The sequence below is a fragment of the Gymnodraco acuticeps genome, unplaced genomic scaffold, assembly GCF_902827175.1.
Source record: "Gymnodraco acuticeps unplaced genomic scaffold, fGymAcu1.1, whole genome shotgun sequence".
Taxonomy (NCBI): Eukaryota; Metazoa; Chordata; class Actinopteri; order Perciformes; family Bathydraconidae; genus Gymnodraco; species Gymnodraco acuticeps.
In genome coordinates, this window is record NW_022990579.1 from 101,176 (window position 1) to 128,741 (window position 27,566).

The following is a 27,566-nucleotide window of genomic DNA, read 5'->3' on the forward strand; positions in this document are numbered from 1 at the left end:
GATTACTAGTCTGTTCAGAGGTTATGCTCCTCGTTTCCTGTTTTACGACATTCAACTTCTTCTGGTCCGTTTCTTTACAGGTGGCTCTTGTTTCCAGGTCTGGTCTTGAACGCTCACTTTTCCAAGTGGTCTGTCTGTTTAAAGTTTAAAGAGTGTTGCGCTTTAAGACCTGTGTTTACATCGTAAGAACCATCTCAAAGAGGGGAGCAGATGTCCATTTACGGTATGGACTGTTGGAGGAATACGTTCCAGTTCAAGTCTGATTTCTTTGCTTCCTCAAGGCCTTTACACACCGGGGGCATTTCTTTAGATCAAATCATTAATCATAATCATTCAATCAAACCTAAAGTTGAATCGTTGGAGACCTGTATGTACGTCCTTAACTTTGGGGTCAACTTGAGCATGTTCAGAGGATTACTTTGGACAACTGGGTAATGATTTATCGGACAGGAAGTAACAAAACAAGCCTGTAATACAATTTCTAGTCCTTGTGTTGAAGACTGTACAGTTTATCAACGTCTCATTGGACAATCCATCAGCGATTGAACAAAGGGGTCATGGATAGGAATTGCTTTGACAAAGGTGTCAGAATAAAAAGACCACTTGACTTTTTCCTGGTTTATATCACTCCAAGAACAGGCAGTATGAAATGCAACTCAAACGGGCAAAATATGGAGAAATACCAACAATTAACAAGAATACTATCAAACGTTCTCTTTACCAAACATCGAGGCGCGTGAACTGAAGTGTATTGATTTTTTGGAAGGATGCAATCTTAATTTCTTATTACGTTTATCTCCTGTTCCTGTCAAGTTTAAATTCTGTTGCTTTGGTAAGTCGTATTTTCCAAAGCGATTTGCTGTATTTGCTTGTAAAAATAAATTGTAAATATCCATGCAAACAGCGACCCAAATGCAAGAGCTGTGTAACACAAACCTTCGTCTGTATTTCCTGTAATTTATTTCACATTTTCTACAGTGAACTTTTGCAATTTACTTTGTCAATAAAACAGCTTCTGGTTCTGAAAAGCCTGTGCTCACATCCTTCCATAAACCCCGTTAGCTACTGTCAACACTCTGCAGGGATAATTGCAGGAGATTTTACGCCACTTAATTATTTATTGTTAAACAGGATTAAGTGAAACCTCGACTTGTTTTCTGCAGTCTTGTAAAAGTTGGGCTGCAACTGAGCGCATGTAGGTAAATCACAGCACGTCACTTTAACGGGAAACAAAGTGATTATAAGCTGGTTTTTGTATTAGTTCTTTGATTGAATCAGATTTAAAGGGTCATTTGAGAGTTTTGACTCTCAGAATCAACAAGGAAATCATATTTTCTCCTGGATTATGTTTGCAGTTTTAACGTTCGCAATATGATGGATATTCTAAATGAACATAAAACACAATTTCAACAAATCTTATTGGAAGAAAGATATAAATAGATTGTTTCTTACGTTATTGAAGTTATGTGAATTTACTTCCGCTATTTTGGACACCATGGACATCTCAACGCTTGATGGGTTTCTTTTGTCACCTGATCGAATTCATGTCCACTAACGCTCCCTAACAATTCACCTTTTCATGTGACCAGTGTGTAAATATTGAGTCGTATTAAACCTAAATTAGAGCAAATTAAACTGGGCCAGATTTCACGCCTAAGTGCTCCGCCGCTCGTTAAACGGACAGCTTGTGTCGTGCATTAAACGGACAGCTTGTGTCGTGCATGTTGGAACAGTCTGCTGATGATCCATGACAATGTTCAGATGTCCCGCTCAGTTTACCAACAGAGATTTTTAGATCTCCACTCATGGCTTAAAGTATTCACAACGCAGCAGTCTGCCTCCCCTCTAGCGAGCCTCCCGCAGGACGGCATCACAGCTAATGGGGGAGATACGCCCAACAGATGGAGCTGGCATGAGCGCAGACCCATCCCACGCCTCTTGGAGACGGCTTTCTGCTGGCTGGTTTGTTTTGGAGAGTTTGATGATTTTTGGGATTGAATCATTTCCCTCTTGGATTTAGAGCACTTTGTGAGCCGAGTCCTACATGGTGTCATTTGTAAAGAATTAGAAAGCAGAGCATCAGTTTCCTGCAGGAATGTGATGATGTGCTTTGTGGTGAAAAGAAAAAACATTGTGAAACATTAATGAAACATAGAAGCCTCTGATTTCACTTTTCATTCTGAAATGTTTAATGTTTCATAATCAAGTGTCTGTTTGTCGCTCAGTGAAACAGAACAAGTAGATACTTGGTTAATGAAGAAGGAAACACACACACAGTCCAGCCCTGAGCATGAATGCTAGCACAGATACTGACTATAAGGTACGATGGCCGACAGGTGCAAACGAGCCGAAGTAATAAAGACAGCTTCTATACAGCTATTTACATTAACTGCTCTGCAGCTTGGAGTCTCTGTGAGAATACATCAGTTTATCATCAACATCCCAATGAATTCCTGCTCTGGGAAATTAAAGCACCCTTTTTCATTTTGATACGTTGGCATACATTTAGGTTTAAGGGTCAGTTCAACACAAATACAGAAAGATAAAACCCAACTGTGCTCTTCCTTCTTCCATTTAGAGGGTTAACTCCTTTAGGAACATTATGTAAATGAAACAGTCAAAGCTTCTCCAACAAGAACCAACAAGAAACATATTTTCTCTCGGTTGATATGCAAAGTTTCAAACATGCTGTTTAACATTTACATAAAACGAACTTGTGAGGGTTCGAAGAAACCATGGCTTTATGTACAGTAATCTGATGAGTTTTGGTGAACTGACCCTTTAACATTCTGACAGGCATGAAGGAAACGTTTGTTAAAGGTCTGACAGCTGTCTGTCCAAACACATTTGAGTCTGACAGAAGCTCTTTATAAACACAACTGATAGCACGGATAGAAGATTCCTGATGCGTGACACAACTTGTGTTTCAACACAAAGTCCCTGAAAGGAAAGGGAAGACGCCCAAAGAGGAGAAGTGAGTGGCTTTCTAGTGCAAAGCAGGTCATTTAAATTGATTCCTAAAAGTGTAGTTTATGACCTTGTGTTACCTTACGTTTTCTTGAAGAGATCAAGGTATCAAGGTTGAAGAAAGAAAAAGAGTTTGAGATCTGCCCAAAAGTGGAATAAGACAAAGACAAAACTGAGAACAAATAAAAATCTGAATTCCAACTTTAATCGCAAAATTATAACAAAAAGGATTATTACTTGTTTCACAAATTCGGATAGAAAATCTGAATTATCCGAATAAAGTCTGGATTTTGAAGGAAAAAGTTTGAAATCCGAGAAAAAGTTTGAAATCGTACTTTAATCTAAAATTACAACAAGTATTTTTTCTTATTTTAATTTCAAAATGGTTAGAAAAGAAACACTGACTTTATTCTGAGATTAAAGTCAAAACCCTGAGAAAATCTCTAAATTACTTTTTTCTCAAAATCATTAGAAAAAAGTCAAGATTTTGAGAACATTTCAGAATTCTGACTTATCTTGAACTTGAACCTGTTTTACTTTTGGTTCCTTATATTCCTGTCCAGGCTGAACGTTATATATAAAAAAGCACCAAACTTCCTCTATTAAATTATCTTCTCTCCTCGGCGTGAAGACCCAATAATCCCAGCGATGACTCTTTTTATAATCCCCTTTGTCCCAGTCTCATTGGGCGCTCGGTGCCACCAGGTATCCGTTGAAGGTGATGTAAACGTCCACGTTGTCGCTGTACACGGCGTTCTCCCGCTCCCTCTTGTAGAGTCGCACCCACACCTCGTCGTTCAGACTCAGGTCCATCATAACACTCTGGCTCTGCATGATGGACCTCTCGCTGGGCTGGGCGTACAGGATCACCTGCTCCTTGTCGTTGTGCATCAGGTGCAGGTACGTCTCCTTGAAGTTCCAGGTGTGGATGTTCACGTTAAAGAAGTAGATCCCGGGCACGTAGCAGTAGAACTTGCCCTTGAACATGTTGAAGTGCTCGTACTGGTTGACGAACACCGTGTCGAACACCAGCGCCGTGTAGTAGTCGAGGCTGTGCAGGGACTTCCGACGGCCCACGGAGAAGGAGGACTGGGGGATCTTACAGGCGTCTCCTGGGACACCTTGGTGGCCTTTGGGGCCTTTAGGGCCCAACGGTCCTCCGTGGCCTGGAGGTCCCTCTAAACCAGGTTTACCAGGGGTACCCTTGTTGCCTCGGTCTCCTGTATCACCTGTGAGGATGAGAGGAGGCAGGTGAGAGGTGCAGACAGACACATGGAAGTTCGTAGATGTTCTGAATGTTAATTATGTTTTAATTCCTGCAACTTCCTTAAACACTGTTTTCTGTTGCACCTTTTCCTCATACTGTCTTTTACTGTTATGTTAATCCGTTTCCCATCATGCATTGTTGTCAACTACGCTTTAAATGTTGTTCTTGACGGCACAGATTAACTTACTGGTTTGACATCTAATTAGATGATACAATGCAAGAGATTCCATTGTTGATCATTCTAATGGATTTGGCTGAAATACTTAGGCTAACTTTTATGCGCAATATAGAATTGTCTAGGTTAAGAGTTCTCTAATTATCAAACCAATTGTATCACAGATACAAAACAGATCTGAGACAAAACAGAAGCATTCATTCAGACAAAAACACAAAGCCATCTAGCTTCTTTGTCTCTCATTATGGTAACACATCCAGAAATAGAAACAAGTTGCAGCGAAGCTTTGACATTATTCATTCTAAGTCCGACTTTTAAATCCGAAGGATTTCAGTTAAAGCGATGCTTATCTTATTTATGTTCCTCTCAGGCACCGTGGGACAAAAATGTTCAGACAGATATATGTGAGGAGGGTCTTTGTGGAAAAAGTAAACTGTGTTAAGATTCAAGGAGACAAGGCCATTTGTATATAATCTATCAACTTAGACTTCCACTGAGTACCAGTAGGAATTGCACTGACATTGATGATATCTGTAACTGAAAGAGGGAAGACATTTTCCAAAAGGGAGAGAAAAACGACGTAAAAGTGGAAAACTTTGATGTTTGAGAGAAAACTCCCCTAAAAGCACAGGGATTTTAGGCTTTGGAGACCATTTACATGCACCTAAACCAATAGAACACACTACAGTGGGGGGGAAACCCCAGAAACCAGAACAGGTCCTGTTGAACTTTGGATCTTGTTTGTTGTTTGACTCGCAATACACAACACAGCAGCTTTTAGGCATGATACAACTGTTTTTCGGCTTGGCCCTGATTCTTTGTTTTCACCAGAAAGTGGGCGGGGCCGTAATTCCTCCAGCTGGTGACGTAGCTCTGCTCTCATCTACAGAAGTCGTAAGAGACTGTTTTATATATTAAGGTCCATGTAGTAGTACAACCTTTATTTATCCAGGAAAATCAATTAAGAACAAATTCTTATTTACAATGATGACCTGACGGGAGGCACAGGCTTCCTGAGGGGATGGGGTTTGGGAGGATGTGGTTGCTCTGCCGGCAGCCCCTCTGAGTCGGGTAACCCACACAGGAAGAAGCCTCCCTCGCCTCCTGGAGCCTGGAGGTAAACATCAGCCATCCTCTAAATGATCTGCCCACGTCTGACCACGCTAACAGCTTAGCACCACCTCCCATACATACATGGGACTGATCCTTTATCTTGAACAGAAACAACCTCATGCTCCTGCAAGGTCCTGACATGTCCTTCTCTTTGTGAAGTACAAATATTGAGGTACCAATAGAAATGGTTGTTTTGTATATGTGTAACAGTTGTACATATGCAGTGGTGTTTGGTGTCAAATATTTCTGGGTGATTCATTTATTAAAATCACACAAATTCTGTGTTCTTAATTTACTAAACGTTAAATACCTGACTAGGTCTGAAATCAGTGGGCGGAACATGCACAATTCAGTCGGTGTACACAGACCATTATTTTTGTTACCCTTTATATTGTATCCCTAAAGTGTTCCTCTTCCCTTTTTATCAATGTGTTCCACGGGAGAGGAGTCAAAGTGTGAGGAAAAACGAGATATATTTTACCGACTGATTTGTTATATATCGGTTGTCAGTGAATAAACGGAGATCGGCTCGACGGTATGCTGACTCGGGTCTCATCCTTCAACAAAAGAAACACAACGCAGACACCGCTAATCAACACCGGTTACATATGGAATAAAAGTTCCTTTGGTCAAGAATCAAATGTCCTATACGGTCTCTCCAGAGGAATGACAATGAATCCAATCACTATATGTTAGATATGTAAAGCTGAAGGACAGCAGATATGAGATCCAGCTGGTAAACACATCCTTTAAGGCTTACTGACTGCAGGATCTAAGAGAGTGCATTTTGCAACTCAACTGAACTCAAGCCAACCTCCTGAATGTTTCCACGCTGTGTAAATATGATTTATTGCGTTGGATGTAGATGTGATGTCTAATCTGTGTGGGTGCAGAGTCTCTTTACAGTCCATGGCCGTGGGTTCTGCTTTCATTTCAGAGATTTGGCTCTCTAAAAGCCAAACTGGCTGAGGGACTGAGATTATGGTGGTCTTCCCCAAATGTCTTTCTTTTTGGTGTCTATATATATATTTGTGATATTGGGCTATATAAATAAACATTGATTGATTGATTGATTGATTGATTGATTGATTGATACTGTCTGAGGGACTGAGATTATGGTGGTCTTAATGCAATCATCGCAGCTTCAGGGAAACACTCTCACACACATTTAAAGCAGAATATGTTGTTTTCCAGTGGGCAGTCTGTGAGTCACAGAGGAGAAAGAGAGCACAACTGTGTGTGTGTGTGTGTGTGTGTGTGTGTGTGTGTGCGTGTGTGTGTGTTTTTCGCCACATATGCATGTTCAGTGCCAGTATCTGTTGAGACCTCCCTTAATGCACAGCTGCAATACAGTGTTGTTGTTATATAATGTTTTATTGCCTCATGTGAGTAACATCTGACATATGTCAATAACAAGGAACTCAAACATTAGTCATGTGACTCCCATTTCCTTCATGGTTACAGTAACTCCCGGTGTGCAAAGTGTACGGTGTCCGACAGGTGCAACGGCCCAAAACAATCCATACGACTCCAGAACGATGCAGATATAGAAACACAAATGTTTCTGTACACATGAAGAAACATCTCCAGCAACACATGCAGCATTTAGAGAACATTCAGCAACTTGAGGAGACATGCAGCGTTTACTAAAAGCTGCAGGAACCAAACTCTGAAGACGCTCAAAACACAACGGAGACCAGGGGACACTAAAGAGTGACGCACACAGCAGGGAGACCAGGGGACACTAAAGACTGACACACACAGCTGGAGACCAGGGGACACTAAAGAGTGATGCACACAGCTGGGAGACCAGGGGACACTAAGAGTGATGCACACAGCTGGAGACCAGGGGACACTAAAGAGTGATGCACACAGCTGGGAGACCAGGGGACACTAAAGAGTGACGCACACAGCTGGGAGACCAGGGGACACTAAAGACTGACACACACAGCTGGAGACCAGGGGACACTAAAGAGTGATGCACACAGCTGGAAACCAGGGGACACTAAAGAGTGACACACACAGCTGGGAGACCAAGGGACACTAAAGAGTGACGCACACAGCTGGAAACCAGGGGACACTAAAGAGTGACACACACAGCTGGGAGACCAGGGGACTCTAAAGAGTGACGCACACAGCTGGAGACCAGGGGACACTAAAGAGTGACGCACACAGCTGGGAGACCAGGCGACACTAAAGAGTGACGCACACAGCTGGGAGACCAGGGGACACTAAAGACTGACACACACAGCTGGAGACCAGGGGACACTAAAAGTGACACACACAGCTGGGAGACCAAGGGACACTAAAGAGTGACGCACACAGCTGGAGACCAGGGGACACTAAAGAGTGACGCACACAGCTGGGAGACCAAGGGACTCTAAAGAGTGACGCACACAGCTGGAGACCAGGGGACACTAAAGAGTGACGCACACAGCTGGGAGACCAGGGGACTCTAAAGAGTGACGCACACAGCTGGAGACCAGGGGACACTAAAAGTGACACACACAGCTGGGAGACCAGGGGACACTAAAGAGTGACGCACACAGCTGGGAGAACAGGGGACACTAAAGACTGACGCACACAGCTGGAGACCAGGGGATACTAAAGAGTGATGCACACAGCTGGAGACCAGGGGACACTAACGAGTCACGCACACAGCTGGCAGACCAGGAGACACTAAAGAGTGACGCACACAGCTGGGAGACCAGGGGACACTAAAGAGTGACGCACACAGCTGGAGACCAGGGGATACTAAAGAGTGATGCACACAGCTGGAGACCAGGGGACACTAACGAGTCACGCACACAGCTGGCAGACCAGGAGACACTAAAGAGTGACGCACACAGCTGGGAGACCAGGGGACACTAAAGAGTGACGCACACAGCTGGGAGACCAGGGGACACTAAAGAATGACGCACACAGCTGGGAGACCAGGGGACACTAAAGAGTGACGCACACAGCTGGGAGACCAGGGGACACTAAAGAGTGACGCACACAGCTGGGAGACCAGGGGACACTAAAGAGTGACGCACACAGCTGGAGACCAGGGGACACTAAAGAGTGACGCACACAGCTGAGAGACCAGGGGACACTAAAGAGTGACGCACACAGCTGGAAACCAGGGGACACTAAAGAGTGACACACACAGCTGGGAGACCAGGGGACTCTAAAGAGTGACGCACACAGCTGGAGACCAGGGGACACTAAAGAGTGACGCACACAGCTGGGAGACCAGGGGACACTAAAGAGTGACGCACACAGCTGGGAGACCAGGGGACACTAAAGACTGACACACACAGCTGGAGACCAGGGGACACTAAAAAGTGACACACACAGCTGGGAGACCAAGGGACACTAAAGAGTGACGCACACAGCTGGAGACCAGGGGACACTAAAGAGTGACGCACACAGCTGGGAGACCAAGGGACTCTAAAGAGTGACGCACACAGCTGGAGACCAGGGGACACTAAAGAGTGACGCACACAGCTGGGAGACCAGGGGACTCTAAAGAGTGACGCACACAGCTGGAGACCAGGGGACACTAAAAAGTGACACACACAGCTGGGAGACCAGGGGACACTAAAGAGTGACGCACACAGCTGGAGACCAGGGGAAACTAAAGAGTGACGCACACAGCTGGGAGAACAGGGGACACTAAAGACTGACGCACACAGCTGGAGACCAGGGGATACTAAAGAGTGATGCACACAGCAGGAGACCAGGGGACACTAACGAGTCACGCACACAGCTGGCAGACCAGGAGACACTAAAGAGTGACGCACACAGCTGGGAGACCAGGGGACACTAAAGAGTGACGCACACAGCTGGAGACCAGGGGATACTAAAGAGTGATGCACACAGCTGGAGACCAGGGGACACTAACGAGTCACGCACACAGCTGGCAGACCAGGAGACACTAAAGAGTGACGCACACAGCTGGGAGACCAGGGGACACTAAAGAGTGACGCACACAGCTGGGAGACCAGGGGACACTAAAGAATGACGCACACAGCTGGGAGACCAGGGGACACTAAAGAGTGACGCACACAGCTGGGAGACCAGGGGACACTAAAGAGTGACGCACACAGCTGGGAGACCAGGGGACACTAAAGAGTGACACACACAGCTGGAGACCAGGGGACACTAAAGAGTGACGCACACAGCTGGGAGACCAGGGGACACTAAAGAGTGACACACACAGCTGGGAGACCAGGGGACACTAAAAAGTGACGCACATAGTTGGGAGACCAGGGGACACTAAAGAGTGACGCACACAGCTGGAGACCAGGGGACACTAAAGAGTGACGCACACAGCTGGAAGACCAGGGGACACAAAAGAGTGACGTACACAGCTGGGAGACCAGGGGACACTAAAGAGTGACGCACACAGCTGGAAGACCAGGGGACACTAAAGAGTGACGTACACAGCTGGAGACCAGGGGACACTAACGAGTGACGCACACAGCTGGAGACCAGGGGACACTAAAGAGTGACGCACACAGCTGGAAGACCAGGGGACACAAAAGAGTGACGTACACAGCTGGGAGACCAGGGGACACTAAAGAGTGACGTACACAGCTGGAGACCAGGGGACACTAAAGAGTGACGCACACAGCTGTAGACCAGGGGACACTAAAGAGTGACGCACACAGCTGGAAGACCAGGGGACACAAAAGAGTGACGTACACAGCTGGGAGACCAGGGGACACTAAAGAGTGACGCACACAGCTGGAAGACCAGGGGACACTAAAGAGTGACGTGCACAGCTGGAGACCAGGGGACACTAACGAGTGACGCACACAGCTGGAGACCAGGGGACACTAAAGAGTGACGCACACAGCTGGAAGACCAGGGGACACAAAAGAGTGACGTACACAGCTGGGAGACCAGGGGACACTAAAGAGTGACGTACACAGCTGGAGACCAGGGGACACTAAAGAGTGACGCACACAGCTGGGAGACCAAGGGACACTAAAGAGTGACACACACAGCTGGGAGACCAGGGGACACTAAGAGTGACGCACACAGCTGGGAGACCAGGGGACACTAAAAGTGACACACACAGCTGGGAGACCAGGGGACACTAAAGAGTGACGCACACAGCTGGCAGACCAGGGGACACTAAAGAGTGACGCACACAGCTGAGAGACCAGGGGACACTAAAGAGTGACGCACACAGCTGGGAGACCAGGGGACACTAAAGAGTGACACACACAGCTGGGAGACCAGGGGACACTAAAGAGTGACACACACAGCTGGGAGACCAGGGGACACTATAGAGTGACGCACACAGCTGGCAGACCAGGGGACACTAAAGAGTGACGCACACAGCTGAGAGACCAGGGGACACTAAAGATTGACGCACACAGCTGGGAGACCAGGGGACACTAAAGAGTGACACACACAGCTGGGAGACCAGGGGACACTAAAGAGTGACGCACACAGCTGGCAGACCAGGGGACACTAAAGAGTGACGCACACAGCTGAGAGACCAGGGGACACTAAAGAGTGACGCACACAGCTGGAGACCAGGGGACACTAAAGAGTGCTGCACTTTCCTCAGGTAAAGTAATGGATTCCTCTGCAGTGAAAACTCTGCTTCTCCAGCAGGAGAATAAGAAGAGAGAGAAAGAGATATTGGTGGTTCGTCAGTTCGGGGGTCGATCGCGGGTCAGAAACGACTTGTTCCGTTATCAAAGGACATAAAGCGTGACGACACAAAGGTTGGACCGCTCGTCTTCAGTTGGCTTCCTAAAGCTGGGATATCAGAGACACATGTTCTCACTGATCCCTCTCCAGCTGAGCAGCTCGTAGATATATCATAATCCTTTTGATTCTTCAATCCCTTTTCTCTTGGCACTTTGTTCAAACTCTCTGTTTCCCCTTGGCTTCAGCACACTCTGAACAGACATAAGGAAACACAAATGCAAAGTTATCATCCGAGAGAAGCAGTGCAGATCTGACTAAAGATCCTAAAGAGGTCGTATCAAAGATCTGACCGGAGGGATCAAGACATGCTTGGTATGGATACTCCGTCTTATCTTTGGTGCTCATGGTAAATAGATGAAAGACTGAATCAACCCTAAAGACATGGAGCGTTCAGCATTACGTGCAGAATCTCTTTGTTCCTTGTAGATAGATTTGATCAAAGAAAACGTAAATGTTCTTACACTCTTCCTCACTGCATGGCCCTATTCTGTGTCACTGTAGTTCAATAGGTTTGTGTGCATGTGAATGGTCTGCAATGGCGTAAATCCCAATGTTCCCTCCCCTAATCCCGCGTCTTTACATCCCCTCCCTGGTTTGCAGGCTTCGGCTGCACAATGACTGCTAACCATGAATACAGAGCTAAACGTCTATGGTTTCTTTTGTACAAAACAAATCACGTGAACGCCCCAACAAAGAAGTGTGATACATCAATACACCACTGTGCATATTGCCTGTGTTATTAGGAAGACTTGTTCCTTTGAAAATGTTGAAAAGACATTGATTTTGAAAGTGCTTCCAGGTCTTTCTAAGAGCTGAGTGCCTCATTTCCTTTTCGATTATTGCTTTTGTATCTCAATCCCACTTAACCATGAATGCATGATTACACTTCCACAGCGCTCTTCCCTTTCCATCATACATGATTCCTCTTCTGACTGAATAGTCGCCGCGCCCGACACACAGCCATCCGGGGAAGCAGAAGCTCACATCTGATTGAGAAAATGCAGCTCAAAGCAGGAAAATGGTAACAGACATTTGAGAATGGATGTCTTTTGATGAACGAACGTGCAACGTCACTGAAATGAAGCTGCTTGATCATAGCTTGAGGAACTGAACAATAACACAGGAAGCATCATTCAAGCTCATCTTAAAGCTCTCCTGTCATGCAAATACACTTTTTGATGTCTTCTCTACATCACCATGTGTCCCCGGTGTGTCCCCGGTGTGTCCCCGGTGTGCCCCCGGTGTGTCCCCAATGTGTCCCCCGTGTGTCCCCGGTGTGTCCCCGGCGTGTCCCCGGTGTGTCCCCGATGTGTCCCCCGTGTGTCCCCGGTGTGTCCCCGGTGTGTCCCCGGTGTGTCCCCCGTGTGTCCCCGATGTGTCCCCCGTGTGTCCCCGATGTGTCCCGGTGTGTCCCCGGCGTGTCCCCGGCGTGTCCCCGATGTGTCCCCGGCGTGTCCCCGGTGTGTCCCCGATGTGTCCCCGGCGTGTCCCTGGCGTGTCCCCGACGTGTCCCCGGTGTGTCCCCGACGTGTCCCCCGTGTGTCCCCGGTGTGTCCCCGGTGTGTCCCCGGTGTGTCCCCGGCGTGTCCCGGTGTGTCCCCGGTGTGTCCCCCGTGTGTCCCCGGCGTGTCCCCGGTGTGTCCCCGGCGTGTCCCCGGTGTGTCCCCGGCGTGTCCCCGGTGTGTCCCCGGTGTGTCCCCGGTGTGTCCCCCGTGTGTCCCCGGCGTGTCCCCGGTGTGTCCCCGGCGTGTCCCCGGTGTGTCCCCGGCGTGTCCCCGGTGTGTCCCCGGCGTGTCCCCGGTGTGTCCCCGGCGTGTCCCCGGTGTGTCCCCGGTGTGTCCCCGGTGTGTCAGGAGACTCACAAAGTGTCAGGAAATAAACCCCTCTCTCTTTTCCTCCGTACCCACATCTCTAAAAACGGGGGAACAACGGAGCTGATCCAGATTTTCTGCGTCATGACGACATTACTAAAATGTGGGCGGGCTTTACCCCCACGGGCCAATCAGAAACGTTGCTGTCAGAAACAATGAGACGTGTTCTGGAAGTAATATGGTCTTTGTTTACATTAGCATGCTAACACTCAGAGCTAACCTGTACTGAGAGAGTGTGTGTGAAGAAGCAGTTTCAGAGAGAATCCTTGATGTGGTTTGGAACATACTATGGCGTTTAATCACGGCAGCATTTAGCTGAGTTTCTGGGTAAAAGCATGAGCTCTCCTCTCCTCTCTTTTTATTTTATTTTTTTGTTTTTAAAGCTACGGACCCAGAATCAGCACTTTAGTAACAGGCTGAAAGAGGGATATGAAGCTAGAACTGGTCATCTGTTTGGTATTTTGAGCAAAACACTTCATAGACATGTTTTTCTATATATCTGAGACCTATAATATACGCCTACAAATAGTATAATAGGAGACCTTTAATCGTAGTTCTTTAGAAACTGCTAATAAAACAGGAAGTAGTATTACACTTCATCTAAATGTGACCTGGTGGCTAACAGAAGCTAACCGGTACCTTTGAGGATGGTCATGTTGATGACGGTGCGGACCTCAGGCATCTGGTACTGGCTGGAGCCTGCTGGCGGCTCTGGGTATTCACAGCAGCGTCTGCAGAGTCTGGAAGGAGATCTGGAGGGGGGGGGGACGCTGAAGACCAGAGGGAGGAGCAAGAGCAGCCGCAAACACACCGCCGCCAACATGGCTGTCACTACCTGGGAGGGGAAGGAAGCAGAAAGGAAGGAGAGGATGGTGAAGCTATTCACATGATGAGGCTCGCCACACGGAGCCTTGCTGCGATAATAGTGAAGTCTCTACGTTTACCTCCCCTGCTAGCTTGCACCGCTTCATTCTGCTGTCTTTTGATTGGTTGTTGACTGCCCTCAATTGCAGCTGCTCCTTATTGAAGCGTGAAAGAGTGACATTTAACTCACTCCTCTTTCATGTATTTGAGTAAAGTGTCTGTCTAGCGACAGCAGGAAACAAAGTCGCTGAGAGGCTGAGGCCGGGCCTGGTTGCAATTGTATGACACGCTATCAAACAGTACGTGCTGAGATCAAAATTGCGGTGAATAATTTAATGCAGAATGAGATGATCAACTTAGTACAACATAGAAATTGTAATAATAACCAAAGCAAAGTTTGCCGAAAACTAAAGATACAACGAGCCTCTCTTCCACGCACGACTCACGCAGGTGAACAGGATTATAATTCGCCCATATCCAAGCAACCCAAACCAACCCATTGTGATCACATAATAATATCTTATAATAATAAACCATTACCCAAATATAAACTAGTACAAAACTAATTTGTATTAAAACAAAATACATGACTTTGTAAGTGTCATGGCTCCTACAGTATCAATGAGGCAACATGTTTCTAATGAAGCTGCTGGCTGGTTTGAAACTGAACTCCCAGAGGTAGGGAGGGTGTGATTGATGACTACTTTGTGTCTCATTTGTGGTCCTATAAACACTACATTTATCAAATTCAGTGGTAGCAAAAGTGCTAACAGGCTACTAGTTCAGCAGTCACCATAACAGGAGGACAAAACATTTTTCTTGGCTCATAAATGTTACGCTTTCTTGGATTGGTTTGAGCGCTCCACAGAACTGTTGTTTTGAGTCACAGCAACCCAAACTAACCCGCCCAAAGTGCTCCAGGGTTTGGTTCATCTGGACTAAATAAGCCTGGTGTAAACGCTCCCTGAAACCCATCACATAACACATCATTATCATGAGGCTCTTTCTTTACTCACTAAGTCACAAAAAAAGCTCAATCCAAGAAAAAAGCCAACCAACACTTTAGGGTCAGTTTTGATGAGTGCTTTTGGAAACATTCCTGTGGATAAGTGGCCAAGTTTCAGGACGTTTCATAGCAATAACAACAGAGCTGAAATAGATACTGACGGTATTCATCAGACTTTGTCCTTTTGTATCACCAAGCAAATCTGTTCTCCTACTGATTTTGCACCGATGTAAAACAATCAAAGAAATACAAATCTGCTATAGAGACATCATCCATTGATAAAAACAAGTCCTCCACATCTGGCAGACAATCAAGGGTTTCTTGGAATTCTAGGAAACCACTAATTAGACAAGCTGGAATACCAAAAACGTAAGTTAATACAAATCAGCGTTAGGTAACTCCTGACTGATCTCAAACTATACATACGTCTACTCTTTTCAATAACAAGGAGAGAAGCTCTAGATGTGGATAAACAGTACGTTATGTGGCCCTCCACACACATACCATCACCTACAGGACTTGATTGGAAGTGACAACATGAGCAGATGTTTTAAATTCTCTCTGCATGAGTCACAGCCAGAAACACTTTCAAATACTTTTCCAGGGATGAAATGTGCGGTTATTAACCTTGGCTGTTGGTCCAGCCACTCAATGTATATCTATTTGTTGTCCTGACACACTTTTCTGCAACTACCCCAGCCATACCAACACATTGAAACCTGACAAAAGACACTGTTTGATGCCCTGAAATATTTCGTAATTTATCAGGAACTAGATTTTGGTTACAAAGCCATTTATAGAATTCCTTTGGGACTATTTCAAATAACACAAGACATTTGGCACTCAGAGGATCCTTATGCCCAGAATCTGACTGCATATGTTTCTAACAATGGATAATCCTGGGGGGTTTTAACCTCCAACCCACCGAGTCACATAAGATAAAACTAGCTCTAGCATTCCTTTAAGCATCCTTACAATACTCAATGCAAAGATGTTTGCTATGATGTTGTGTTTGCAATATGTTCATTAAAATGGCCATAATCAATATTCCTGTATTCTCTATCTCATGATTGCCTCATTATGTGTAATTGGTATTTCACACTGATACTTACGAAGAAATATCACGTTTCAGCTTTTACTTAACTGAGTAATTTGACTGTCTTTGTTTCCATCCAAACAGTTTTAGATTTGTTTGCAACAGACTGCCTTTCTGCCACTTCGATAAAGACAGGGTTGAAGTTACAATGGGTTTTAGAGTTGTTTCGCATAACGCAGCAACGTGGAGAATTTGACACCCAAAGAGACACTTATTTTCATTTGGAGGAGACCTATGGCGCGTTTCCACTGCAGCGGGTAGCTCGCTTTAAGCGTGCCGAGCCGTGCGGGGCCCGTTTTTGGTTGCGTTTCCACTTGGCCTTGTACCGGCTAGCGGGTCCTAATTCACAGTTTTTCTGGCCCCATAAAATCGTGGTTCTAGGGCCAGGAACAACCAGGCTGAGTCGGGCTGAGTATGCTAAACTAGAGAGAGAATCGCTGGCAAGGGGGCTACAACTCCAACAAGATGAACATATTTGACCGTGATTTAATTGTAATACACGTTTCAAAATGATGCCGAAGTAACAACATACTGATACCGGTTAGTAAAAACCATGAATTAACGCTTTGACAAGTCTGCAGACAGACGGCAGGCGAAAAACCTTTTTTAAATGTGTGTTTTCTAAATGGAGATCCGCTAAGCTAACGCAGTATATGCTCCGACAGTCCACACTCACAACAACGGCCTATACAGACATAAATAAACCAGCGACTGTATTCGCCATGACACAGGCAGTCTGTGGTTTGTACTTGTTTAACTTTTGTCTGGTTTCTGAACAGATATGAAGAGCTGTGAGCTCTGAGTGCTAAGAGCTAACGGCTGTGTTGTTTTTCTGGGGCTCTCATTGAAGATGACGTCACGGCTCCGCCTACACTGCGTTACTATAGTAACTGCCCCAGTTCCTAAACTGTAATGGAAGCGCAGCATTAAAGTGAGCCGGGCCTAATAAGGCCTAACCAAACCGAGCGAGGCCTGCAGTGGAAACGCGCCACAAGAGTAGAGCTAACAGGTGGAATTAACTGCGCTTGCCAATGCAACATATTTAGGTTTAAGACACTGTTACATTGGCTCTCCATTTCAGAGGAAGCCTTCACTGTGTTTCCCAGCTAGTCCTTAGCATCGTGTATGCTGGGACAGGTGGTGGTTTTATCAGTTTATATGAAAACAAACAGCTGCAGTTGATTTTTAGTGGAATTTGAAGACCATGCAACCAAAACAATCTACAGTTAAATCCTGGATGTCCGCCTCTACTGTGTTCTCCATCTTTTATATAATTCCCCATTTCTATGTTTTTCAGTCTGATGTATTTCTCAGTTTCTATTTATTTTCCTCCCACTCTTCTTTCTCCATCTTTTCCATGCCATCTACACTCACATTTAAGCTTTCAAATCCACAAATATGTCACAAAAATCCTCTGGAAAACAAGACGGAGAAGAGAAACAATAACAAAAGGAGGATAAGAGAGAAGAGTAAACATCTGAGGGATAACAGAGAGAGATTCCCAGGGTTTCTTTTCAGATGAACGCTAACAGGATTGGAGATGATGGATGGAGCGTGACTGTGAGAAAATCAAACGACTGGAGCTCTGCCGTTATATATTTCTTCCAACAGCTGATAATATAATATTATCTGAATCCGCTTCACTATCACAGCCAGCCAGATGTCAGAGGATACTTCCCTGCTCACTTACGTAACATTTCAACGTCATTTTAATAAACTCGACCTACACAAACTGATCATTCACAGACAGTAACAACAGAAGCTTTGAGTCCCTGACTTAAGAAACCCTCAAAACTACACAAATTAAACTTGAGCATCCACTGGAGAGGACTCTTTAAAGTAGAGACACTACATACTGATATACACCTGAACATCAGCAGGAGAGGACTCTTTAAAGTAGAGACACTACATACTGATATACACCTGAACATCAGCAGGAGAGAGGACTCTTTAAAGTAGAGACACTACAAACTGATATACACCTGAACATCAGCAGGAGAGGACTCTTTAAAGTAGAGACACTACATACTGATATACACCTGAACATCAGCAGGAGAGGACTCTTTAAAGTAGAGACACTACATACTGATATACACCTGAACATCAGCAGGAGAGGACTCTTTAAAGTAGAGACACTACATACTGATATACACCTGAACATCAGCAGGAGAGGACTCTTTAAAGTAGAGACACTACATACTGATATACACCTGAACATCAGCAGGAGAGGACTCTTTAAAGTAGAGACACTACATACCTGAACATCAGCAGGAGAGGACTCTTTAAAGTAGAGACACTACATACCAATATACACCTGAACATCAGCAGGAGAGGGACTCTTTAAAGTAGAGACACTACATACTGATATACACCTGAACATCAGCAGGAGAGGACTCTTTAAAGTAGAGACACTACATACTGATATACACCTGAACATCAGCAGGAGAGGACTCTTTAAAGTAGAGACACTACACACTGATATACACCTGAACATCAGCAGGAGAGGACTCTTTAAAGTAGAGACACTACATACTGATATACACCTGAACATCAGCCGGAGAGGACTCTTTAAAGTAGAGACACTACATACTGATATACACCTGAACAACAGCAGGAGAGGACTCTTTAAAGTAGAGACACTACATACCTGAACATCAGCAGGAGAGGACTCTTTAAAGTAGAGACACTACATACTGATATACACCTGAACATCAGCAGGAGAGGACTCTTTAAAGTAGAGACACTACATACTGATATACACCTGAACATCAGCAGGAGAGGACTCTTTAAAGTAGAGCCACTACATACTGATATACACCTGAACATCAGCAGGAGAGGACTCTTTAAAGTAGAGACACTACATACTGATAAACACCTGCACATCAGCAGGAGAGGACTCTTTAAAGTAGAGACACTACATACTGATATACACCTGAACATCAGCAGGAGAGGACTCTTTAAAGTAGAGACACTACATACTGATAAACACCTGCACATCAGCAGGAGAGGACTCTTTAAAGAAGAGACACTACATATTGATAAACACCTGAACATCAGCAGGAGAGGACTCTTTAAAGTAGAGACTTTTCCAATTGAATTACAGGACTTGGGGACTCTAATAAATACCTTATCACCCGGTGCCCAAAGCATCCTTCAAAATAAAAGCATAACACAGCTCCTTTAACTTAAATAATGACACTATGAAGACATTTGCTATGTATACAAACAGCAAGAAAATACATGTTTAACTATTAAATGATATAAACCAATGCATAGCTCCAACAGTTTACTTCCCACAGTCCAGCATGCATGAACAATACCTGCTGAAACTCGTCCAATGGGGATAAAACTATAGACATAAAAACAACGTCCAAGTAATGTAAAATGTTTATCTTTTCACCCACACATGGATCCTATCCCAGCTTTCATAAGGTGTGGTTTGGTAACAGGAGCTGATGCAAAATATTATCATACCATGACCTCAAGTGACCTCTTCACCCCTAGCCCCCCCTCTTCACCCTGTAACCATGATAGTAACCGCAAGCTCCCTGCCACCTAATAACACGTGCAATAGTCATAATGAATCAATTTAGGAAGCCACGTCTACAACAACACGGAGCATAAATCTGGCACGAGACTGCGGTCCGGATTAACCACACACACAAAATACACACACACACACACACACACACACACACACACACACACACACACACACACACACACACACACACACACACACACACACAGCGTGCACAGCGTGTTAATGAGCCGGTGTTCTCGGAGAAACTCTTTTCAGAAATGTGCTGAGTTGGCGACTTTTCAATAACTTCTCGAGTCTCTGCACGCACACACACCTCTGGGTATTTCTCCTTCTTCTTCTCCTTCTTCTTCTTCTTTTAGTTTATCTCTTTTTAGTTTTTTTTTAAAGCTCCAGAAGCTTATCCTGCAGAGTCGTGTGTGTCCCAGGGTCGTTGTCGCATGGTGTCAGAGTGTGTGTTTGTTTTGCTTACCTGGTGGGGTCCACAGCTGAGGAGGAACGACCGGCTGCTGCTGTCAGACTGAGAGGAGGAACAACTGAGGAGCAACCTCTCTCTCTCTCCTCACACACTTCCACTCACACACACACACACTTCCTACTCCCTCCCTCGTGAAATAAGATCAAACTGTGTCTTCCTCTCCTCCATTTACTCCCCCCCATCCATCACTCTCACTTAAGCGTGTAAAGACAGCCTAGCTTTACACACAGGTTTTATTACGGAGAGCAGGAGGATCTGTCACCACCCGGACGTAAAACCAGGAGTGACTCAGAGTCTGGACAACTGCTTCTATTTAATTTGACTCATGTCTCCCAATTCTGCATGCCAACAATAATAACTACATTATGTCACTTCTCATAAACTAACCCAGTAGTTGTTAAATCCTCCTGTCAAAGCTTCATTTATTATGCTGTCACTTTTCTCCCCACTCTCGTCTGGTTCTCTCTGTGATAAATGGTGCGTCTAGGTAATTTAAAGAGGTCCTATTCTGCTTTTTAGGGGTGTTCCCTTTCCTGTAGTGTGTTAGGTTGTTGTGCATATAGATAGAGCTTTGTGTGTCACAGCAGAGGCACAAGATACAAATATGGACCTTAAAAAGTTGCTGTGTACAGTAGGGCCACTTCAAGGAGATATAAGAAAGAATGAGAAAAGAGTCATTCTTAAAAAGTTCATCAGAGTCCGAAATACAATTCCGTTATTCGTCCAGCAGGGGGAAATTAACGCGATAGACCAGTAAAAGCAGAGTGTGTAAAAGGCAAATGCAAAAAGAGTAGACTAATATATTAAATAGAAAGGAAAGTATGAAGGTATGGTGCAAAAAGCGAGAGCTTGTAAAACCTGCTGTGAGCACTTGCAGAAAAAGATCTGAGCTTGTGTGCACATTTACAAATATCCACGTATCTGTGAACCACATTTTAAGCCACAGAAAGAAAGAAAAATGAACTTGGTGATGAAATGCTCACTTGCATAATTATTATTATTATTTTTATATTTTCCATTACAACTGCAACTTGGTTATTACAACCTCTCAAATCAGTCTTTACAACTTCACGAATCTGCTCTGTGGCAGAATACATCGACGAATCTGTCCAGTCAGAGCCATAGTCTGTTGCTGATTTTCTCCTCAACGGCGCTAAGAACAACAACAATGGGGGACTGCGTCGGGTCAATGATCGTGTTGGGTGATGTTGGCATAGCAACCGAAGCTAAACTGACTATCTTGACTACTTGTTGCTATCCTATTGTGGCATAAGCCGTTTTCTACAGGTACATTTTCATTATGATTCTACTTGTGGTAGTCGGACATGACAACCTGTGCAGCCCATGTATTGATTCCATCCGATAGATGCTATAAGACAACACAACACGTCTGCCTGCTCTCCACAATGATCAATAACAGCGAACGGATGGTCAAAGTCAGTGGCGAGCCGTCAGGGCCCTCTAGGCCCTCTGTGAGGGCCTAAGATATTCTAAAAAATAATATTTGAAAACATTAAAAAAAAAGTACAGGATGTTGTTGGTTACATGCACACTCTTGCTGATGTTAAGTACTGCTCGCAACATTCTGGTGTAGCATCCGTCAAGAGACTTTTGCAGGGTTGGCTTCAGGGTCCAGCATTCACTGCCATAGAGGAGAACTGCCTTCCTCACCTTAAGATCTTGCTCGGTTGAGTTGACCCATGAGCCCAGGTACTTGAAGTCCTTGACTTCTTTAAGCAGGTTAAATAAACAGAATCACACGAAGCCTGGCTAGTGTTGCCTGACTTTATAAAGTGTGTGGTTGTGTTCTAGTCACTTTGCTCAGCACTACTGCTTGTTAGAACTTGTATTTGCCTTACTCGCCATAAACTGTTTGCTGAGGTTAATCTCGCCCCCCTCCGACGTAAGCGTGACGTATGCGGTTCTTGCTTCTAGAACAATCTTTTTTTCGCGCTTGGTAAGAACCGGTTTTCGGGGAAAAGAGCCGGCTCCTCTGCGGTGTGAACAGGACAAACCGGTGCTAATCAGGCTCTAGCTCTGAACCGGCCCTGGAACCGCGTTGGTGTGAAAGGGGCATGTTTGCGGGGCCCGGCAGTCATCCGGTTCGACCTGACCCATGGCTGTGTGTGACTGACCCGAGCTTGCGCCTCGTCATTCAGATAGCTCCTCCCCTTCGCTCCAACCCCCTTTACATGTAAAGACTGATTTGAGAGGTTGTAATAACCAAGTTGCAGTTGTAATGGAAAATACATTTTAAAAATACACGTTTTTCTACAAGCTAAAACACTTTTTTTTCTTTCTGTGACTTCAAATGTGGTTCAAAGATACGTGGATATTTTATACAAGTGTAAATGTATGCACACAAGCTCAGACAAGTGCTCACAGCAGGTTTTACAAGCTCTCACATTTTGCACCATATCTACCTTCATAGCAAGCACACAAATATAAACAAATAAGCAAAAACAACGTTAAAAAACATGCAGCATCATTTTATACGGAAACAAACACATTAATGTATTGAAAGAGCCGGGAACGTTTACACATTTTGAATAAACTGAAGAGTAATAAAGTGTTAAAACAGATAAAGATCCTTCCTCTTACATTCAAAGAGGCTTTATTATGCTTTCCTGTAGTGTGTTATATTGTTTTTTTTAAATATATATCTATATATAGATATATATATCGATATATATATCGATATATATATAGATATATACAAGAAAGCATAACAAATATAGTAATTCTTAAAAAGTGGAGTCCGAAATGCAATTCCTTTATTTGTCCAGCAAGGGGACATTTACGCCGCTACAGCACTCAAAGTAGAGTGCGTTTAAAAGGTAAATGCAAAAAGAGTAGACTAATATATTAAATAGAAAGCAAACAAAAAAACAATGGTAAAAAACAGGTACCAGAATTTTAAAATGGAAACGTTTTAAAGGAACTGTAAAGTAATGAAGTGTTCAAACAGATACAGATCCTTCCCTGTTCATGGAATTACTTGTATCAATGATTTAAAGTCAGTGTTTCACTTACTGCACTTCGGTAAGGAGCTGGTGAGTTCGAGGAACTTCTTCTAAAACACATGCTGCGGTTTTTTCCAGATGTACGAACAATGAAGGCAGCAGATGTTGGCGGATCAAACATCTGGGTGTCCTGGAGCCAGAGAGCCATGCATGTGCACGGGGAACACCGTGAAATATATCAGCCGCATTGCAACAGCCTCTGTGTATATTTTTACGTCTGTGTAGATGAAAAACCAAGCAGCTTTGGCATAAATAGACAGTTCTAATGTTGATAGAGATGGTGTGTAACTCAAGGACCCCTGGGGGGCGCAGAGGCATGCCAGGGGGGGCGCGAGAGACCAGGAAAAATGTTTTTAAAAAATGTTTTTTAAAAAAAGATTAAAAAAAAAAAATCATAATTAAAAAAAGTATTGATTCGAAAATAATATGATGCAGTACTATTACGTCTGGGTCTCTGTGCTTCATTAAAGCTCGACTCTGTGTGTGTGTGGAACGAGACATTTTGTGTGCGCGAGCGAGAGAGAGAGCGCACCGGTACCGGAGATCGTTGTTGTTATCTTCTGGTGCTAGCGAGCTACGCTAACAGATATAAGGAGTTTTTTCAACAACAAAGTGGAGGAGAGTCCTCTCCTGTCAGACTGAGAGGCTCAGTGAGCTAAATTACTCTCTCAGTGTTATCTCAGTGGGTCTCAAATGTTTTGGTCACCATTAATGTAAACTATTATTTCCGAGGCACACGTTTATATGATCATTATAGTTATAAAAAATAAGAGAATAAATGAAAAACAGCTATGAAATACTATATGACAGTAAAACAAGAATAAAGTTTAAAAGGGTGATTTGTAAAATATCCATAAAGAAATAGTAAATCTGTTTACAGTTCTGTTTCAAATGGGTGTTGAGAGATGTATCCATAGATCTCTCATGTTGCTCTCAAAGTGCACCAGATTGATGCTTTCAACTTCAATATTTAAAAATAAATCTTCCCGGGGGAGCTTGCCCCCGGACCCCCCCTATGTGAGGTCCACACACCACCTATAAAAACAGCACTTTACCCCTGCTTACACCTATATGCTGTGAGCTGATTATCGTGCCTTCATTGTAACAGTCGCGGGTACACTGTGTGTGTGCGTGGGGAGTGTTGCAGTAGAACATTCCTCTGTAGCGCCCGGTACATTAATGGGAAACCCTAAATGTTTGAGCACCCTCTATGAAACGTCAAGCTACCCCACAGCACCCCCAAAATAAATCTCTGGCGCCGCCACTGAGCCTGACTTGTGTTAGGGGGGCCGACTTTTTTTTTTCTCCACTGCTTTAAGTGAACAATGTATTCTAGCTTCATACTTCCTGTATTGCTATGTGAGTTTGGCGCAGTGGCCAACCTATGACTTAGACTGGTTGAAATATATACGTAAACTTGTCTGTGACTGCCCCAATCTCACCATGTTCAAATCACAAATCAAAACTCACCTCTTTTAATCTGTAACTCATTTTGTGCTTTATATATTTTAAGTGTATTGTTTTAACTATGTTTTTATGAATTGTTACTCGGTAAAGTGTCTTTGAGTTTCAAGAAAAGCGCTCTATGAATAAAATGCATTATTATTATTATCAAAGACCTCACTGTAAGCAAAGACCATCGTTTTCTGAGCTTCACATTTTGCTGGGAATGACTCTGTGCGTGATTGGAATTTGAACCATTTGTCTCAATACAATTTGACGTCTCAGAGTCATATCATAAGATTATTTAAAGCCATTCACAAGTGCAGGAAGCCATCAAGGTAAACACGTCGTTTTGGAGCATATTAGGAACGGTTGTATATTTAAAAGGTGCACCAAAGACCAGAGGTGGGCTGAGGGAATCATCAAAACAACAAACACTAGAGGAAACACCTCTCTGATAGTTTAAGATCCTCCGAAAGGGGAATTGCTTTGGATGAGCAGACCTTTGTGAAGTCAAACTGGGACAGTCACTCCTTTCTAGTGGTTGAAACCCTTAAGGAAGGATGCCTGTGATGGTATAACCTGCTAATCACACAGCGAGTGCTCCCCATGCTGTCTCATAAAGACGGTTTGTTACCAGCTGCAGTTCACCTCAGCTCTGCATCACTTCCTGCTTCAGTAAAGGGTCAGACAGCCGGAAAAACACAGTCATCGTCCGACAGACTCACGGAGGAAGTAACAGATTTCCAACCCAAATGTCTTTCTATTCTCCTCTAGTCTAGAAATAGCAGAATAGCTAGAAATCCTTTTAGTGTCCAGTATGAATTGGACTAGCCCTTCCAAACGCTGAATGGTCATGAATTTTGCATTTCCCCAGCTGCTTCCCACATGTAATGCTCCTGCTACTGGTGCAATCATGTACCATATATAATCTTGTAGGTATTAAAACAAGACAGAGAGCCTAACGTACGTCTTCACCTTCACAGATGAACAAAAGTCCTTGGTTGAATACCAACATAGTAGAGTACTGCCTAGATTGGAGGTATTGAAAAGTGTATTCAGTTACAAAAGGCTTCGTTTTATAGAAACATGAAATTCATATAAAGATCCCAAAAAACCAATGTCTGTAATCATTTAAGACAAACGTACGAAAGTCTGGTCACAATGAACTGGTAATGCATGTAGGAGAAGTTTTTTGGACAGGTTTGTACTTGTAAACGGACACCATGTTATGCAAAAAGCCCAGGAAGGAAGGAAGAAAACAAGGAAGGAAGGAAGGAACATCACTACATCATTAGAGCAACAGGACTGTCTTTCTCTTTGAGAGGCTGATCAACCCTCGATATCTGTAACGCTTTCCTCCCGTTGTCCGCTGCTTCTCTCTTTATCAGGGAAAGGCTTTTATCATCCAGTGCCTGTATCAATTCAGCATAGGCTTCTTCATTGTTCTGATCATCGTCGTCGCCATCTTCCTCCTCACCTGGCTCTTCTGGCAGATTTCAATCCTAGCAGTCGCAGGTGGCCCAAAAACGTTGTCTCCTACATCTCATCGTTTTTTGTCTCGTCTCCATCGAAACATAAACGGTTCCTCCGGCTTCCGTGTTCCCTACTGGGCCCAAGATCTGTTGACGTTGCCTTCTTAGGGAATACAGTGAACATTGTTAACACACGACGAAGGCAGAAATACACACCCATCGTCGCGTGGCCTCAACCCGAAGTGAAACGTTGATTGCGCTCGTCCATTTATCGACAATACAGGAAATGACTTTTAGTATAAGAGTAATTCACATGTTATAACTCAGCAACATCCGTACATTTTGGTTAATCGTCTCCCACATTTCCCATGCTCTCTCTTCACCTCTCTCTCACAGCCCTCCCTCTCCTCCCTTAGTAATCCATCACTCAGACCCCCCCCCCCCCCTTGTTCAGCTTGTTCTGTTTCCTGTCGGCCCGCTATGCTTGGTGAGCCGCCAAGAGAGGTGAACAATGATAAAATACAGCAAGCCCATGAAGAATAAGTAGAAGAGGGAAATCTCTCATGTGGCAGGGAGCATGTAATGTTAGGGGAAAATGTCCTTACAACGTTTGAAAGCTGGAGAAAAACATCCAAGGCTTCATATTAGCAGACGTTTACTTTATTTCTACCAACATTTTGGATATAATGACCTGCATCGATGCAATACTTGAGTTAGAGTAATATCCATTAATACAGTTCATGACTCAACCCAATATGTCCTCATGCAACGGTTCCTATGATATCCCACTAAAGTTATTATTTATTTGTATGTATTCACCGAGCAACACATTTTAATTTTCCAGCATTACAAAACTAACTTCCGTCTTCACAGAAAAACTACCTGGTTTAGTTTACGGGAAGAAACGACATAAGTTTAGGAAACGTTTGTGGTTTGTGTTAAAATGACTATGAAACTTAAGGAGAATAGTAACGTGATATATCAACATTGGTTTGGTTTCTCACAGGGCATTGATCGAGCTCTCTTGGTGTTTTTGGACCGATCCATTCAACCAAAACTCCCTCGTAGGCGGACCATTTCACCCGTTGCCCCCCTGTGGATCACAACAACATGGAGCGTGAGAACTTGGTGGGATAAACACGAATTACAGTAGATTACGTGTTGCAGAAATAGCCTCAAGCAGTGTATAATCAGCCTGGTTTTGATCCATTGTGCCAACATGATCTGTCCAATGGGTTTGGGTTTCGTTTCACATTTCTTTTGACACATCAGGGGATTTCATTGGATGGGTTTTAATGACTTCATCATTTGTTGTAACCTGGGTAATTAGTTTTTGGATGCCCTATTGCTACATTTAAAGAGAACATTTAGTTTTGGGTTTATTGAGCTGTAGTTCTAGACACTGTTTCAAATCATGCCATTTCCTAGTGAGGTCGGGTCCATAATACCATGGTGGGTTGGTGTAGGGAGGATTGGGTTGGTTAAACAGTTAGGTTAAGGTGAGGATGAAAAATGAAGGTATATGTCGGTGTTAG

General features: G+C 44.2%; 1 protein-coding gene across 1 annotated transcript; it reads right to left on the reverse strand.

The window, feature by feature from the left end:
• Nucleotides 1–2,160: 2,160 nt before the first annotated feature.
• Nucleotides 2,161–20,304, reverse strand: c1qtnf6b (C1q and TNF related 6b). Its single transcript, XM_034227900.1, has 3 exons — nucleotides 20,085–20,304; nucleotides 13,745–13,940; nucleotides 2,161–4,196 (listed from the first exon to the last, which is right to left on the reverse strand). The coding sequence occupies exons 2-3, from the start codon at nucleotides 13,926–13,928 to the stop codon at nucleotides 3,649–3,651; spliced, it is 732 nt and encodes a 243-aa protein (XP_034083791.1). The 5' UTR covers nucleotides 13,929–13,940; nucleotides 20,085–20,304; the 3' UTR covers nucleotides 2,161–3,648.
• Nucleotides 20,305–27,566: the final 7,262 nt, after the last annotated feature.